This window comes from Elaeis guineensis, chromosome 4 (assembly GCF_000442705.2).
Source record: "Elaeis guineensis isolate ETL-2024a chromosome 4, EG11, whole genome shotgun sequence".
NCBI lineage: Eukaryota > Viridiplantae > Streptophyta > Magnoliopsida > Arecales > Arecaceae > Elaeis > Elaeis guineensis.
Genome location: NC_025996.2, coordinates 13,270,219 through 13,286,487, shown reverse-complemented (window position 1 = coordinate 13,286,487; position 16,269 = coordinate 13,270,219). Strand labels below are relative to the sequence as shown.

Sequence of the window (16,269 nt, the reverse complement as noted above, 5' to 3'; positions counted from 1 at the left end):
CCTTCTCCGAGTGTCTGAATCACTTGCAATTAGTTCTAGAACGATGTAAGGAGAAGCACCTAGTTCTCAACTGGGAAAAATGTCAGTTTATGGTCAAACAGGGAATAGTTCTTGGCCATGTCATTTCTAAAAAGGGGATTGAAATGGACAAGGCCAAAATAGATCTAATTGCAAGTCTTCCACCACCTAAATCTATGAAAGAAATACGTTCATTTTTAGGTCATGCTGGATTCTATAGAAGGTTTATTGCCAACTTTAGCAAAGTAGCACGTCCATTGACTAATCTTTTGGCAAAGGATACCAAATTTGAATTTACTCATGAGTGCTTGGAATCCTTTGAATTTCTAAAAAATGCACTTGTATCAGCTCCAATCATTCATCCTCCTGTCTGGTCTGAACCATTTGAATTAATGTGTGATGCGTCCGATCATGTTGTGGGCGCAATCTTAGGTCAACGGATAAATAAGCTGCCTAGAGTGATATATTATGCAAGTAAAACCTTAAATGATGCGCAGCTTAACTACACCACAACTGAGAAGGAGTTCCTTGCCGTTGTCTTTGCTTTAGAGAAATTTAGATCTTATTTGGTTGGGACCCATACCATTGTTTACACCGATCACTCAGCCATTAGACATCTCCTAGCAAAGAAGGATGCCAAGGCACGCTTAATCAGATGAATTTTGCTCCTACAAGAATTTGACCTAGAAATTAGGGACAAGAAAGGCACTGAGAACGTTGTAGCAGATCATTTGTCCCGAATTCCAGTTGCACCATCTAGTGAACCACCCATCAATGAATCTTTTCCAGATGAGCAACTCATGTCTGTGTCTACTGAACCTTGGTTTGCTGATATTGTAAATTATTTAGCCATAGGCAAGATACCTTCTCATTGGACTAAGCAGGATAAATATAAATTTTTTGCCCAAGTGAAGTATTTCATTTGGGATGATCCTTATCTTTTTAAACAATGTCCTGATCAAATTATTAGAAGGTGTATCCCAGATAACGAAGTCATGAATATTTTATCTTTTTGTCATGATCAAGCATGTGGGGGTCACTTCGCGTCTAAGAAAACTGCTGCTAAGGTTCTCCAATGTGGTTTTTATTGGCCCAATTTGTTTAAGGATGCTCATGAATATTGTAAAAGTTGTACTCAATGTCAGAAATTGGGCCGAATCACCAAGCGACACATGATGCCACTCAACCCAATCTTGGTAGTTGAAGTTTTTGATGTTTGGGGGATCGATTTCATGGGACCATTTCCAAATTCCTTTGGAAATGAATATATTCTAGTAGCAGTTGATTATGTTTCAAAATGGGTAGAAGCAATTGCATGTAGAACACCCGATAGCAAAATGGTCATTAAGTTTCTTAAAGAAAATATTCTCTCCCGTTTCGGTATTCCTAGGGCAATCATTAGTGATCGGGGAACCCATTTTTGTAACCGACCTTTTGCAACATTGATGAAAAAGTATAATGTCACCCACAAATTGGCCACACCATATCATCCTCAAACTAGTGGGCAAGTTGAAGTGTCAAACCGACAAATCAAACAGATCCTGGAAAAAACTGTTAGTGCCAATAGAAAGGATTGGTCTTTAAAATTAATTGATGCACTTTGGGCATACCGAACCGCTTTCAAGACCAATCTAGGAATGTCTCCTTATAGGATTGTGTTTGGTAAACCATGTCACTTGCCTATTGAGATAGAACACAAAGCCATGTGGGCCATCAAACAACTAAATACAAATTTGAACGATGCTGGAAACCATAGGAAGCTTCAATTGAATGAATTAGAAGAACTTAGAAATGAAGCCTATGAAAATGCAAGGATATACAAGGAACGAACCAAAGCATTTCATGATCAATCAATTATAAGAAAAACTTTCAATATCGGACAAAAGGTGCTCTTATATAACTCTAGATTACATCTGTTTCCAGGAAAGCTTAGGTCTAGATGGACAGGACCATTTTTAGTAAAGGAAGTTTTTTCACACGGAGCTGTTGAGATTGAAAATCCAAGTAATGGTGTTATCTTTAAAGTTAATGGTCAACGATTAAAACCATTCTTGGAATTACCTGTCAAGACTGTTGAAGATGCCATGGTTCTTTATGAACCAACTTATTCTGATTAAGTTGCTTCGAGGTTTGGTCTGGCTGAAGACATAAAACTTAGCGCTTCTGGGAGGCAACCCAGCTTATTTAAATTCTAATGTTTTCTTTGTTTTCAGTTTGCTTAGGACAAATAAATTAGATAAACTCCATTGGGGACAATGTCGGTCAAGTTGAGGGGAGAGCTTGAACAAAATCAGGTGTTATCATTTCCTTTTCCTTCCACTATGAGTTATTTCTTGCATTTAATATATTATGTAAAAAAAATAAAAAAATAAAAAATATATATATATATATATGAAATAAATTAATCTATAAAAGAAATAAGAGTAAGTTAGAAAGTAATTGCTAATGTAGTGAGTCACGGAGAAGATTAGCTGGTTAGACTCTTGGTGGCTTAGGTCATTTAAAGACTATTAGCACTTCCAATTGCACATGCACACTAACAAGGTAAAGTAGGTGTTAATTGTAAGGCCAATTAAGGATTTGAGTATTATTTAAATTAGATAATTTTCTCTACACCCCAATTGAAAAATTTGAATTTAAGGAAAGAGCTACCTGCCTGAAATAAAATGCAAAACACAGAGTAAATGTGGATTGCCCTAAGCCTAGTAACTGGGTCTCTTCACCTAAGTCAAGTGTTGAGATTCGCGTCAAACGGTGGTGGGAAGGCCAGGATGCTCAGCAAAAAAAAAAAAAAAAAAAAAAAAAAAAAAAAAAAAAAACAGTGTGAAAGCTACCTTAGTTCTTTGTTTAATCTGGGGTGTATAGAAAATTAATCGAACTAAGTTATGAAAAATGATACAACTGGCCTGTACAAGTTAATACTGAAATACTAAGTTAGTTATCACTCACACAAGTGCTATAAAACTTTAAGTGTACTCTAAGAAAGCTTCTAAGTAGACTGACTACCGATTCTAATTCGAAGCTCATTACTTAGTAATACTAGAAAACTTCTTGAATTTCGATCTTAAATTAATTTGCATAGGAAGGATCTTTTTGGAATATGATCTTATTTTGGTACATTGCTAAGGGACTAGCAATGATTAAGTTGGGGGGTGTGATTTATGTCACAAATTGACATAAAAAGTATCAATTAATATCTAAATTATCTAACTTTATTAAGAAATTGATACTTGTTATTATATTTTGCAGAAGAAGAGATCATCAATAGAAAGAACAAGGAAAGAAATTCCAACGGCGTAAATTTTATGCAAAACGGAGTTAAATTGACCCAGGAATTGAAGAATGAAGAAAGAAGACTCAATTGGGTCAAATCCGAGTCAAATCAGATCAAAATTGGTCAAAAATCAACTGATTTGGTGATCTGGTTGGTCGCCTGGTCCACAGCAACAGGCGCATGGACCATGGACCCATCGGCGCACCATAAACCCCCTAAAACCTCTTAGTCCCACATCGGAAGTTTTGAAAACCTTATAACCCCCAAATGCCTATAAAAAGCCCCCAAAGGCCCTTGTTTTATGTATTCTTCCTTCCGATCAAGCTTGTAACCCTAGATAGTGGGGTTTTTAGCTCTCTTTTCAAGCCTCGAGCTTTGAGGTTTTTGTAATAAATTTTTTTTATATATAAAATCTTATTTTTATGCAATTTCATCTCTTTACATTATGCAATTTATTTTTCTTGCAATTAGGATAGTTTAATTTATGCAATTTAATTTTATGCAATTAGGTTAGTTTAAATTATGCAGTTTAAATTTATGCAATTAGGATAGTTTAATTTATGAAATTAGGGTAGTTTATTTTTCTGTATTTAAATTTTGCAAGTAGATTTAGATCATGTCTAGCTAAGCATCCCTTCTAGGGTTTGCGATGAAGCTAGATCATGAGTAGGGATTTTACATAGGGTTCTTTCTTTTTCTTAGGATTTATTTTTCTTCCTCTTTTGCCAAAAATTTTTGATGAACTACAGTTGGGTCAGAGTCCCTTCATAGTTCATGCTTGATTCAGTGCATAGGAGGAGAAAACCCTAAGGGATCCTAGTTACTACTCCCCTGTAAAGAATCTTGATGGGTTATCGTTGGGCCTTAGTCCCTTCATAATCTATGCTTGGAAAAGATAAGAGGAGTAGTCGTTAGGATCAATAAGAAAAATTCTAGGTAGAATTTCCTAATCTAGATCTAGTGGATTCAAAAACCCTAGATCCTTAGTCTTATTGTCTTTAGCAAACAACTTTCGACTTTCGATTTTTGTTAAAGCTCGCTTGAGCATAGATTTGAAAATCATTTTTAAAACTAAGTCTCTGTGGGATCGACCCGTACTCGCTGGTCGTGCTACTCTGCACACCGTGTGCTTGCGGTTTTATTTACAAATTTTAAGATTTGAACATCATAGGCCCACACCAAATATCCTCCCAGAATCTAATTTGTGAGCCATCTCCCAGTATGAAGGAGAGACAATTCCAAAAGGCCTTGAGTTGTTTACTGATATCCTTCCAAACTGAAAATATTATTTCGAAACTTTTTTGACTCTCATGTTGAATTTCTTCTTAATATAGTAAGCTTGCTTGATTTGCTTCCACCAAGGGATTCGAAACCTACCATGAATTTTCAAGCCCATTTTGCTAAGAGTGCAAGATTCATTTGTTCAATATTCTTAATTCCTAGGTCATTATATTCTTTAGATCTACAAACATAATCCTAGTTCACTGAGCAGTGAAATCTACTATTTTTTTCCTGCCCTTTCCATAAGAAGGCACATCGCAATTGGTCAATCTTCTTAAGCACCCAACTAGGAAGTTTAAACACCGATATGTAGTATGATGGTAGGGCAGTCATCACAGAATTAATCAGAGTAACTCGACCGTCCCAAGAGAGGAATCTACCTTTCAAAATACCTAACCTTGAATAGAGTTTCTCCAACAAAGTCAATCAACAATGCTTCAGAATTTTCTTACCATATAATGAAAGATCAAGGTAAGTAAACGTAAACATCTCTCTTTTGTAATTCATCAATAATGCAAACGACTCTACTTTAGCATCTAGAATATTCATACACATTATGAAACTTTTATGGAAGTTGATTCTTAGTCTTGAAGCTCCTTCACGAGTTAGAAGGATAGTCTTCGCCGTAATCACACTAAGTTTCATACCAACACAAAATAGGATTATATCATCCACAAACTACAATTGCTTGATGCCTTTTAAAATACTATTAGATCCAATCCCTTTGATCAACCCAATTGTTCCTCCCTTTATAAGCAAAACATTAGTGATAAGAATGAATAGTGTCGGGGACAAAGGGTCACCTTATCTTAGACTTTGTCTACATCTAATCTAGTTCCCTGATGTTTCATTTATGAGGACTGCAACTGATGCCGAAGATAACAAGCTATAGATCCAACCAATCCATACTTTAAAAAACCCCTTGGCCTGAAGAATTGTAAAAAGAAAATCTCAATTGATCTTGTCAAAAGCCTTCTCAAAATCTAGTTTACAAAACACACCTTTGTGATCTGATCTTCTGCCGACGGCTAGTATCTCATGAGCACTCAAAAAGTTTTCTACAGTTGATCTTTCTTTAATAAAAGCTAATTGAGATTCATCAACAAGTCAGAAAAGACATTTGGCCAATCTTTCAGCGAGTATCTTTGAGATGATTTTGTAAAGATCATTGAGAAGATAAATCGATCTAAAATCACGAGCAGTTAGAGCACCTTCCTTCTTGGGGATGACTGAAATAAAAGCATAATTAAACCTAGAAGATTCCAAGGTGTCTTTATGGAAAGCAACAAACAAACACAAAAGATCACCATTGATTAAGTTCTAAAATCATTTGAAGAAAGCAAAAGAGAAGCCATCGGTCCGGATGTTCTTTGGTTATTATCATTTATAACGATATAGAAAATATGAACCTGCGAAGCTGTTGAATGCCCAATAGGTACGACCAGTTCATGGAAGCACTAGGTGGCCGGCAATTCGATCGAACACCATTTGCAAGTCACCTTCCAAGGTGCATGCTCTTCCCTTCTGAGAGGAAACATTCTGTGATCTCAATTCACAGGATTGCGCCTCACAACCATTTGTTTTAATTGAGCCATCAAAATTAAATTTGAGCTAGCCAGGATGAGGTGGTGTACATTCCAAACGACAGCATTAGTGCATGACCACAATCTGGCAATAAAAATAGTAGTATAGGCTCCACCAAAAGTAGCATACATTAAAATAGAATAATGACAACACATTGTATGTAGGTCCAATTTTCTATAGTAAAGGTCTATTTGCAATCCCCTTTCCTCTTCCAACAATGGAAATCTCGGATATACACATCTCGGACAGGGCTAAATTTCAAGGATCATAACGGAAAGTATTGATATATATACCATATTATCCCCCCTGACATACTGATTTTGCTAATAATAAAAATTAAAGTTTATGGCAACCCAGCATTTTCCTATATCTATCTATATATATACACACGTTTCTTTCACATAAACTGGTTAATTTTTGTCCAGTTGACTGTATGGCATCTTTTTAGCTAGAATGAAGCGGGCATTCTTTCTCTTCTTCATTGTAATAATTTGGAACCTCATTCAAAAAGATTAGTTAAAAAGATATCATATCCTTGCACACTTTCCTCATTTAAATATTGACAAAATTGTGTTGAAATCTATTCAAATCGAATCACAAATACCACATTATCCGTAACTGATCTAAATGGACTCAAACTATCAATTCTGATATCTTTTATAACCACTGGAAACCTCATACAAAAAGAGTAGTTAAGAAGGTATTATTTGAATTTCTTGTTTCTATATAAGCATTAAGATCTATCCGATATATAGCTAATACAGGACTAAATACACACATGTACGGATCCTCACAATTTCTATCTATTTTTTTTTTTATTTTTTGCCTCAAGCTCCATTTTTTGCCCAATCTTTCTATATAACTTTCTCGCTTTTTTCTCTCCCATGGATGAGAAAATGGAAGACATTTTTTCTTGCTTCACGATGTTTCATTGTGTAACTGTTACATCTCATGTTCCATAAGTTAGAGAATGAGTAATCATCTTGTAAAAGAAAAAAATGGGGGAGGGGCTAACAAAAAACACCGTGAGGAATACAACTTTTAACTATTAGATGATACACTAATGCAACTTTTAACCCATGGTTCCATATGCTCTTTCAATATTATGTTATAACTTTTTTCCTTTTTTGGGACAAGATGTATTGTTGACCTGTTGTATTTTAAAAGGAGAAAGTTGGGGTTGCTGCTAGCGAGCAGGGACTAGTGACACCAAGTACAAGCATCTCTCAAGAGATCAAGGTTTAGATGTGTGATAGTCCCACATTGGTGGGATAGAAAAATTAATGAGGTATAAAATAATTTAAGTGGGCCACAACCATAACTTGGACTATAGCATTTTGGGCCGCATTGTTTCAGATCCAACAAGTTATGGGTTGGGGTTGGGACGTTACGAATGGTATCAGAGCCACTCTCGGGAGTACTATCATGTGGAGTCATGTACTATCATGTGGAGTCATGCTGGAACAAATTGTGCATCCGATGAGGTACCTTCGATCCGACGAGGGAAAGTTCCTGACAAAGACGTCAGAAATTTAAGTGAGGAGATTATGATAATCCCACATCGGTGGGATAGAAAAGTTAGTACGAGATTATGATAGTCCCACATCGGTGGGATAGAAAAGTTAGTAGGGTATAAAATAATTTAAGTGGACCACAACCATAACTTGGGCTATAGCATTTTGGATCATATGGTTTCGGGTTTAAGGCTAGGGCATTACAAGGTGTGTATCTACTACCATCCTTGTAGAATACTATTATCATAACGTGGATCAAAGCATGAGGTATAACAGAATATTATGCTTATTTCCTTACCATATCAATATCATATCTTTTAGATATTTTTGTCCATAGCGCTCAAACTTGATTGAACCCTTAACTCGTACCTCTTCACCATTGATCGCCCACCTACCATGTACTAAGCGAGAAGAGGGTAAAGCGATCAAGAAGAGGCCAATTCTGGAGGCTTATTTATTGTTAAATCAATGATATTTCATCTTTCCAGAGCCTTGGTTAATCTTAATCAGGATTGACTCAATGAAATCTAGTGCGAGGCCAATTTGGATAAATAGAGAACCGTACAAAAAGAAATTCATGTGAATATGAAAATAATAGGATCTAATATGAAAATATTGAAGATTCATTGCAAGGGAAGTGCCCAAATTATTTTCATGGAGAGGACGGTATCAATCTTAATCATTCAATTGCTAACCTGATCAATTTTTTGTAATCAAAATAACATTTAAGAATTAGCACCAAAAACTACTATTATGATAATATTAAAATGTGATGACTCCTATTAATTACCGGAACTCATGAGATTTAATAGCAGCATAGTAAGTTGGTGCAAGGAAATCTATCACGACTCGTTCCAGACATGTAGTTTGATCATAAATGTTCCAAAAAAAAAAAAAACTCTATATATATGCCTTTGGTTACAGTCTTTCAGCGCGAAGCTGCTGAATGCCCGCCCAATACGTAGGACCAGTTCATGGGAGCACCGGGTGGTCGGCAATTCGATCGAACACCATTTGCAAGTCACCTTCCAAAGTGCATGCTCTTCCCTTCCGAGAGGAAACATTCGGCGATCTCAATTCACAGGATTGCACCTCACTAACCCTTTGCTTCAATTCAGCCATCAAAACTAAATTTTAGCTGGCCAGGATGAGGCGGTGTACATTCCAAACAACAGCATTAATGCATGACCACAATCTGGCAATAAAAATAGCAGTATAGGCTCCACCAAAAGTAGCATATATTAAAATAAAATAATGACAACACATTGTATGTAGGTCCAATTTTCGATAGTAAAGCTCTACCTGCAATTGCCTTTCCTCTTCCAACAATGGAAATCTCAGACATACATATCTCGGACAGGGCTAAATTTTAAGGATCATAACGGAAAGTATTGATATATATGTCATATTTCCCCCCCCCCCGACATACTGATTTTGCTAATAACAAAAATTGAAGTTTATGGCAACCCAGCATTTTCCGATATCTATCTATATACATAAACGTTTCTTCCACATAAACCGGTTAATTTTTGTCCAGTTGATTGTATTACATCCGTTTAGCTAGAATGAAGAGTCCATTCCCTCTATTCTTCGTTGCAGTCTTCGTCGTTGCTGCTTTACATGTTCGTAATGCCGGTGGAGCTGCATATATTTCGAAGACCATCAATGTGGATCTCAATGGCAGGGGAGATTTCAAGACCATCCAAGAGGCCATCGATTCAGTGCCTGCCAACAATAGCCAATGGATACGAATTCATGTCTCGGCGGGAGTCTACAAGTAATGTCTATCTATCTTATGATGAGCTTGATCAAAACCCAACCTCCTTTCTGATGGATACCAAGTTACGTGTAGGCTTCATGCAGGGAGAAGGTGTTGATAGAAGACCATCAAGGGTTCATCCTACTGGAAGGCGACGGGCGTAAAAGCACGGTGATCGAGTGGGGCGACTACAATGGTGATCCCGGGAACCATGATCCCCTCCACTCCGCGACTTTTACAGCACGTGCGGACAATTTTGTCGCTAAATATATTACTTTCAAGGTTTTTTTTTCCCAAAAAAATCTTTTATATTTATATGGCTAGTCTACAGCTACTACAGGAGCCGTGAATTTTCCCTATTTATTTAGACATTTCTTTCTATCTTCGTTATGATAATGTGGTCTAATATTAGGAGTGCCTACTCAGGCATTTCTTTAGGAAGTTTGGATTAGTGCCTACACAGGCAATTTTAGGAGTGCAATAGAATGCCTACTCAAAGAAATGAAGAATAGATAACATGCATGGTCAAAACTGTTTCGATCCTTGAGAAGATCACAATCCCAGTTTTTAAGCTAGACAATCTTATAGCCTCATTGGAAAATCAGATAGCTCTCTTTCTTGCCCCTCACATGCATAGCATCGACGTGGCCTCACCGCATGGAATTAGGCCATCCTTGTAAATATTAGCGTAGATATTCTCGAAACAGCATTCCATAAGGAGAGATTATTGCTATACTGCCTTTTTGTACAGGGTCTGAAACAAATTTATACTTGAAACTTTGCAGAATAGTGCTGGTCCCGTGGGGCAAGCAGTGGCAGCTTTGTTGCGAGGGAACTACTCCGCTTTCTATAGCTGTGGCTTCATTGGCATCCAGGACACACTTTATGATCAAAAGGGACTCCACTACTTCAAAGACTGCTATATTGAGGGTGCGACTGACTTCATATATGGAAGCGGCCAATCTATCTATGAGGTGTGGAAAGAAAAAACTTTTGGCCATTCCTGGTTCAACCAACCATAGTATACCATATCAAAGTTTCTAGACCTGAGTAGCTTGGAATCAGAATCAGGATTAGAATGAGATTCGAATAGTAGGGTATTGTGTGTATGCTAGAATGACATTTAAACTACAAACAGAGTATTGTATGTATCTTGGTGGTTCTGGTTGACTAGCCTAATTTTGTTTGGTTTTTGGGCAAAACAAATATTTACTCCCCTGGCTGTACATTTTTCTTCTCCTCCCTTTTAGTAAAATCTAGGTGGCTGTCTTGCCTCCTCTTACATCAGGAAAAGAAGAGAGAGAGATTTGAATACTAGAGAAGAATAGGGATTAGATTTTGAAGGATCAGTGCAGTTCCATTCTCTTCTGAATTCGGAATGAGAATAGAACTCCTCCAAATCAAATGACTGAAATAAGAGTTAATCATCCCTATGTCTATTCCAGAGTCCAACCCTCCCAACCAAACATACCTTACCAGCCTAGATTTTGCATCGTTAACACTCTACCATAAGCATCATTCTTCTTGATTAATTTATCATTAAAGTCGAATAACAATTAATTTGCTTTTTCTAAATCATGCAGTGCTGCACAATATATACGGTTGAACGAGCTGGTGTTGTGACAGCTCAGGGAAGGCAAGGCCCTACTGAGGAGAATGGGTTTGTCTTCAAGAAGTGTGTTGTGAATGGGACTCAAAAAGCCAGTTTAGGGAGAGCATGGGGACGTTATGCACGGGTGATATTTCATATGACTTTCATGTCGGACATTGTGAATCCTCAAGGGTGGGATGCTTGGCTTGGGAATATGTAAGTTAATCCCCTTGTTATAATTCTTCACGCACATGATTGCCGAATTATCTTTCAATAATTATCATAAAGAGTCTTCACAGGTTCACTGTGAGTTTTTTATGCATCATTTTAGATTTCCTGTCAAAGAAAAAAAAAATTTCATTTTAACTTGTCCGAATTGAGGTTTGGCCCTAGAATGAAAGCCATTAAACGTGCAAGCTCTAGATTTCCATGGCCATTTTATTTTTCAGTTGAAATCATGCTGTAGTACACCACATATTCACAACAATAGCTGTGTTGTTCTTGTGATTGTTGCCTAGCTGACTAGAACACTGGCATCAGTGTGGAGAATGTGGAATCAAACAACTTGGGCATCTCATATCCAAGGGATTTTATTGATGTTGTTAGAGGCCTACTAGCTTTTATGACATGGTTCAAAGACTGACAATCCTTGTCTTCACAGCAAAAAAGGTCACATGAATCGCCACATGGCTTCAACAGTCAATAAGATAATTTGCTACCTTGGTTTCCTTCTCTGAGATGCTGCTGAGTCTACTTCTTTATTTGTGTTACTAGATTAACAATCCTTTTTTTTTTTTTGATGAAAGTTACTAGATTAACAAGCATCTATATTCATAGAAACACGTTGACATTGTTCTGTAGTTGTTCTGTAGTCTGTTTATCATAGTTTAACATGTATGAATATGTATGCTCACTACCTTCCATTGATTAATTTTTGTTTGTAATGATACATCAGAGAATATATAAGCTTCGTGGAATCTGGTTGTTTCGGACCTGGATCAAATACATCACAACGGGTGAAGTGGATGAAGACACTAAGCCCTTCCGAGCTGAGGAAGTTCACTGATATTACATATATTGATATTGGAGGATGGATTGGTGCACAACCCTAAATCTAATTGTATTCAAATTGATCTTAATAATGCACAACTTCTGATCTAACTTGTCTCCTTACATTGTTGCATGTACTCTCTCCCTATTTGTTGCATCACTGGAGGATATGATTATGTTGTCCTGTTGTGAAGTTTAATAAAATCAAACAACCTATTTTGCTAGTTATATTCTTAGTTGCTTGCCATTCAATGGTCTTGATGTTTTTGGACAATTCTTATCGAAGATCAATGATTATGATACATTCCAAATAACAGACAACTACCAACAAACAAGCAGCATAGGCAATGATGCATGATAAAAAATCTGGCAATGAAAACAGCAGCCGGCTCCTCCATTTTCCATCAAAAAAGGAAATAGCTGCAGGCTCCACAAAAAGTAGCATATGTTAGAATAAAATGATGATATCGCTGTATCAAGGCATTGTTTTCAATGTTCAGTAACTTGCATTTGTTGGAGCCACTGAACTTTGACAAATCATGTGCATGACAAACCCCAAACATTCTTTGGTTTTGAATAACCAAGACTTCTAGGAGAAATTGCAGCGAAAATGTTATTAGCCATGTGTAGGTGAATTAAGCTTGATTTCCACAATGGAAATATCATATAATACATATTTGGGAGAAGGCTAAATTGTAAGGATCGCAACAAATGGTATTGATATATGCCATATTTTTTCCCCTGCCATACTGGATTTTTGTAATAATGATATTAAAGTTTATGGCAACCCAACATTTTCTTATATATGCATATACATGTATATATTTGTGTCTTCCCTGTACACTGGTTAGTTTTTGTCCAATTGGCTGTATTACCTCTATCTAGCTATAATGAAGTTGGCATTCTCTCTCTTCTTCCTTGTGGTCTTTGTCTCTGTCACTTTACATGTTCATGAAGTCAATGGAGCTGCAAATATTTCAAAGACCATCAATGTCAATCTCGATGGTACCGGAGATTTCAAGACCATCCAAGAGGCCATCAATTCAGTGCCTACCAACAACAGCCAGTGGATTCGAGTTCATGTCTCGGCAGGAGTCTACTCGTAATGCCATCTTGTGATCAGCTTCATTAGTATTCACCCACCTTTCCAATGGACACTAATTTATGTGCGGGTTTCATGCAGGGAGAAGGTGAACATACAAAACGATCTACGGTTCATCCTACTGGAAGGGGATGGACGTGACAAAACATTGATTGAGTGGGGGGACTATGCCGGCGACCCTGCGAACCATAGTACTTACACCTCTGCGACTTTCACATCACGTGCAGATCACTTTGTTGCGAAGAATATTACTTTCAAGGTTTTTATCACAATCGTTAACATTTTTAGCTAGACCACACAATTGTTATAGGAGTTGTGAATGTTGCTATTTATTTGTATATTTAGCTCGATATTTGTTAGAACAATACAAAAGAGGTGGGCATCGGTATTATCGAAAAATCCTTTGATAATCAATTGCGGCATTGCATGTGGAGTTGTATCTTTTGTGCGAAAGAATGATAGATCTTCTTTTGCAAGGTGATCTATTGGATCACATTTCATATAACTTTCAAAGCATGATGTCAGCTTCATGGCCTATAATATGCATGGAATGATGAGACTGGAGTGCTTTAAAAAGTGTGCGGAGCATGATCCAATGTTTCATCTTGCAAGAGAAGATTGATCATTCTTTCGCACGAAAGATACAACCCGAAGCCTGCCTATCCTGGATCTAGCCGCACCAAGCTACTCTATTGCTAAATGCTTTTTACGCAGGGTCTGAAATAAATTTATATTTCAAATTCTGCAGAATAGTGCCACTGCGGTAGGGCAAGCAGTGGCAGCTGTGATACACGGGAACCATTCTGCGTTCTATGGCTGTGGCTTCATTGGCGTCCAGGACACGCTTTATGATCAAGGCGGACTACATTACTTCAAGGAATGCTATATTGAGGGTGCAACGGACTTCATATTTGGAAATGGCCAATCTATCTATGAGGTACGGAAAGAAAAGACTTCTTAATTCGTTGGAAGCTGGCTTGGCTATTCCTGGTTCAACCAGCTCTGGTACCATATCAAAGCTTCTCGAGTTACATCAATCCACTCGTGCCTCATGGCCTGAAGAACTTTCTATGCAAGTAGATAAGCAACCTCAGCATTACTCAAAAGGGTAGTATCTAAACAGCACCTTCTGTTTGAAGCATCCAAGTTGGTTTTAGCTAGGGATCTCTTTGGATCAGTTGCTTGTCTTGAAACCAACTCAAGATCTCCTACGTTCTTTCTTAAAATAAGTCATGTTGTATCAACATAACATTTACGTTGCTACAAGAACATTTCGGTAGTTTTTTTTTTTTTTCCAAAGGAACATTTTTTTTAATGTCAACCCAAAATTGTCTCAGAAAGAATATGAACGATGTGGAACACAACAGGGAATACCTCCAGGTTTTAGCAATGTAGTTGAGCAAAAAAGTTAGGTTTAGATCCAAATCCTAAGCACAAAACCAGTTTGAGTCAAGACCTGCCCTGGCAGGACCTTAAGGCAAAACCGTGCCATTTGCACCAATCTGATTAGCTTGATCAGTTTGAAACTTGGTAGCCTAGATTTTGCATGGCAAACAAGCATCACTCTTTTCCATTTATGGCTGAAGGCCAATAACAATTGATTCGCTTTGTATAAATCATGCAGGGATGCGCGTTATTTACGGTCCAACGAGACGGCGTTCTGACGGCACAGTCAAGGGAAAGCCCTACCGAGGAGAACGGGTTTGTCTTCAAGTATTGTAATGTGGGTGGGACTCAAAAAGCCAATTTAGGGAGAGCATGGAGAAATTATGCACGAGTAATATTTTATGAAACCTTCATGTCGGACATTGTGAATCCTGAAGGATGGGATGCTTGGAATGGCAAGGAGTAAGTTAATCCCTCTTGGCCTAATTATTTGCATATATTGTTTCCAACTATTTTTCAGCAATCACCATGAAGAACCTCTGCAGCTTCCCTGCGCCAGCAAAAAGAGAAATTTCACGATTAGAGGTTTGGTTGTAAGATAAAAGCCATTAAAGTTCATTCTGATAGATATCACTTATGCCTCTTGAGACAGTTTCTAGGTTCTCGGAGGGTTTTTGTTATAGATTTGTTCTTGTGATCGTTGCTATGGTAATTGATCGGATATGGACTGGGGTATTTTTTTTAGAACTCACGCTAATCTCGATTTCAATCGGATCACATAAAATTCAACTCATTCAGATCAAGTCGGGTTGGATACCCGGCGGGTCGGTTGCCACCCCAACTAGCTTCTTGTATTTTGTTGTTTTCTGTGCTGGATACCCAGCAAACAACTTGTTATTCTTGTCATTTCTTTTGGGCTCTTGGTTAATTCTCTATCCTTGTACTCTCGTTTTATCCACTATGAAATTTGTAGTTATCAATTGATGTGCTCATAAAAAAGAAGAAAGAAAATATCTAAGGGATTTTATTGATTTCATTAGGGGCTACTAGCTCTTATGACATATCTCAAAGAGTGATGTGTTCGTTGTGTTTGCAGCAGAAAAGGTCATATCAATCACTACATGGCTTCAATGGCCACCTCGGTTTCCTTCTCTAAGATGCTGCAGAACTCTACTTCCTAATTTTTGTTACTAGATGTTGACATTGTACCGCAGTCTGTTTTTCATAGTTTTAATATGTCTAAATGTGTATGCTCGTTACCTTTCTATTGATTAAATTTTGTTTGTAATGATCCATCAGAGAGGATATAACTTTCGTGGAATCCAGCTGTTCTGGACCCGGATCAAATACATCACAACGGGTGAAGTGGATGAAGGAACTAAGTCCCGATGAGCTGAAGAAGTTCACCGATATGTCATACATTGACAGGGAAGGCTGGATTAATGCACAACCCTAATTTAATTGTATTCAAACCGTGTTAATAACGCATAACTTCTGGTGTAACTTGTCTGCTTACATTGTTCTATCACAGGAAGTTATGATCACGTTGTCCTCTTTTGATATTTAATAAAATCAAATATTCTATTTCGTTGTCGGGAAATATGACAGCTATTCTTAGTTGTTTGCCATCCTGTGGTCTTGATTTTTCTTGGAAAATTCCTATTGAAGATCGACGATTATGATACATTGGTCATGGGCAAGAATGGTGTT

The 16,269-nt window shown here is 37.4% G+C and overlaps 2 protein-coding genes across 2 annotated transcripts; both read left to right on the top strand.

The window, feature by feature from the left end:
- Nucleotides 1-9,236: 9,236 nt before the first annotated feature.
- On the top strand, nucleotides 9,237-12,133 carry LOC140856931 (probable pectinesterase 29). Its single transcript, XM_073255141.1, has 5 exons — nucleotides 9,237-9,448; nucleotides 9,535-9,712; nucleotides 10,216-10,404; nucleotides 11,014-11,237; nucleotides 11,977-12,133. The coding sequence occupies exons 1-5, from the start codon at nucleotides 9,237-9,239 to the stop codon at nucleotides 12,131-12,133; spliced, it is 960 nt and encodes a 319-aa protein (XP_073111242.1).
- Nucleotides 12,134-12,961: 828 nt separating this feature from the next.
- On the top strand, nucleotides 12,962-16,148 carry LOC140856878 (putative pectinesterase 10). Its single transcript, XM_073255085.1, has 5 exons — nucleotides 12,962-13,173; nucleotides 13,255-13,432; nucleotides 13,922-14,110; nucleotides 14,798-15,021; nucleotides 15,859-16,148. The coding sequence occupies exons 1-5, from the start codon at nucleotides 12,962-12,964 to the stop codon at nucleotides 16,013-16,015; spliced, it is 960 nt and encodes a 319-aa protein (XP_073111186.1). The 3' UTR covers nucleotides 16,016-16,148.
- The last annotated feature ends 121 nt before the right edge of the window (nucleotides 16,149-16,269 follow it).

Excerpts from the sequence above, each read along its gene's own strand:
- LOC140856931 (XM_073255141.1), top strand. The coding sequence starts at position 9,237 with ATGAAGAGTCCATTCCCTCTATTCTTCGTTGCAGTCTTCGTCGTTGCT. Across the intron at positions 9,449-9,534 it reads GTCTCGGCGGGAGTCTACAA|GGAGAAGGTGTTGATAGAAG; the intron begins GTAATGTCTATC and ends GGCTTCATGCAG. Across the intron at positions 11,238-11,976 it reads GATGCTTGGCTTGGGAATAT|AGAATATATAAGCTTCGTGG; the intron begins GTAAGTTAATCC and ends ATGATACATCAG.
- LOC140856878 (XM_073255085.1), top strand. The coding sequence starts at position 12,962 with ATGAAGTTGGCATTCTCTCTCTTCTTCCTTGTGGTCTTTGTCTCTGTC. Across the intron at positions 13,174-13,254 it reads GTCTCGGCAGGAGTCTACTC|GGAGAAGGTGAACATACAAA; the intron begins GTAATGCCATCT and ends GGTTTCATGCAG. Across the intron at positions 14,111-14,797 it reads ATGGCCAATCTATCTATGAG|GGATGCGCGTTATTTACGGT; the intron begins GTACGGAAAGAA and ends TAAATCATGCAG.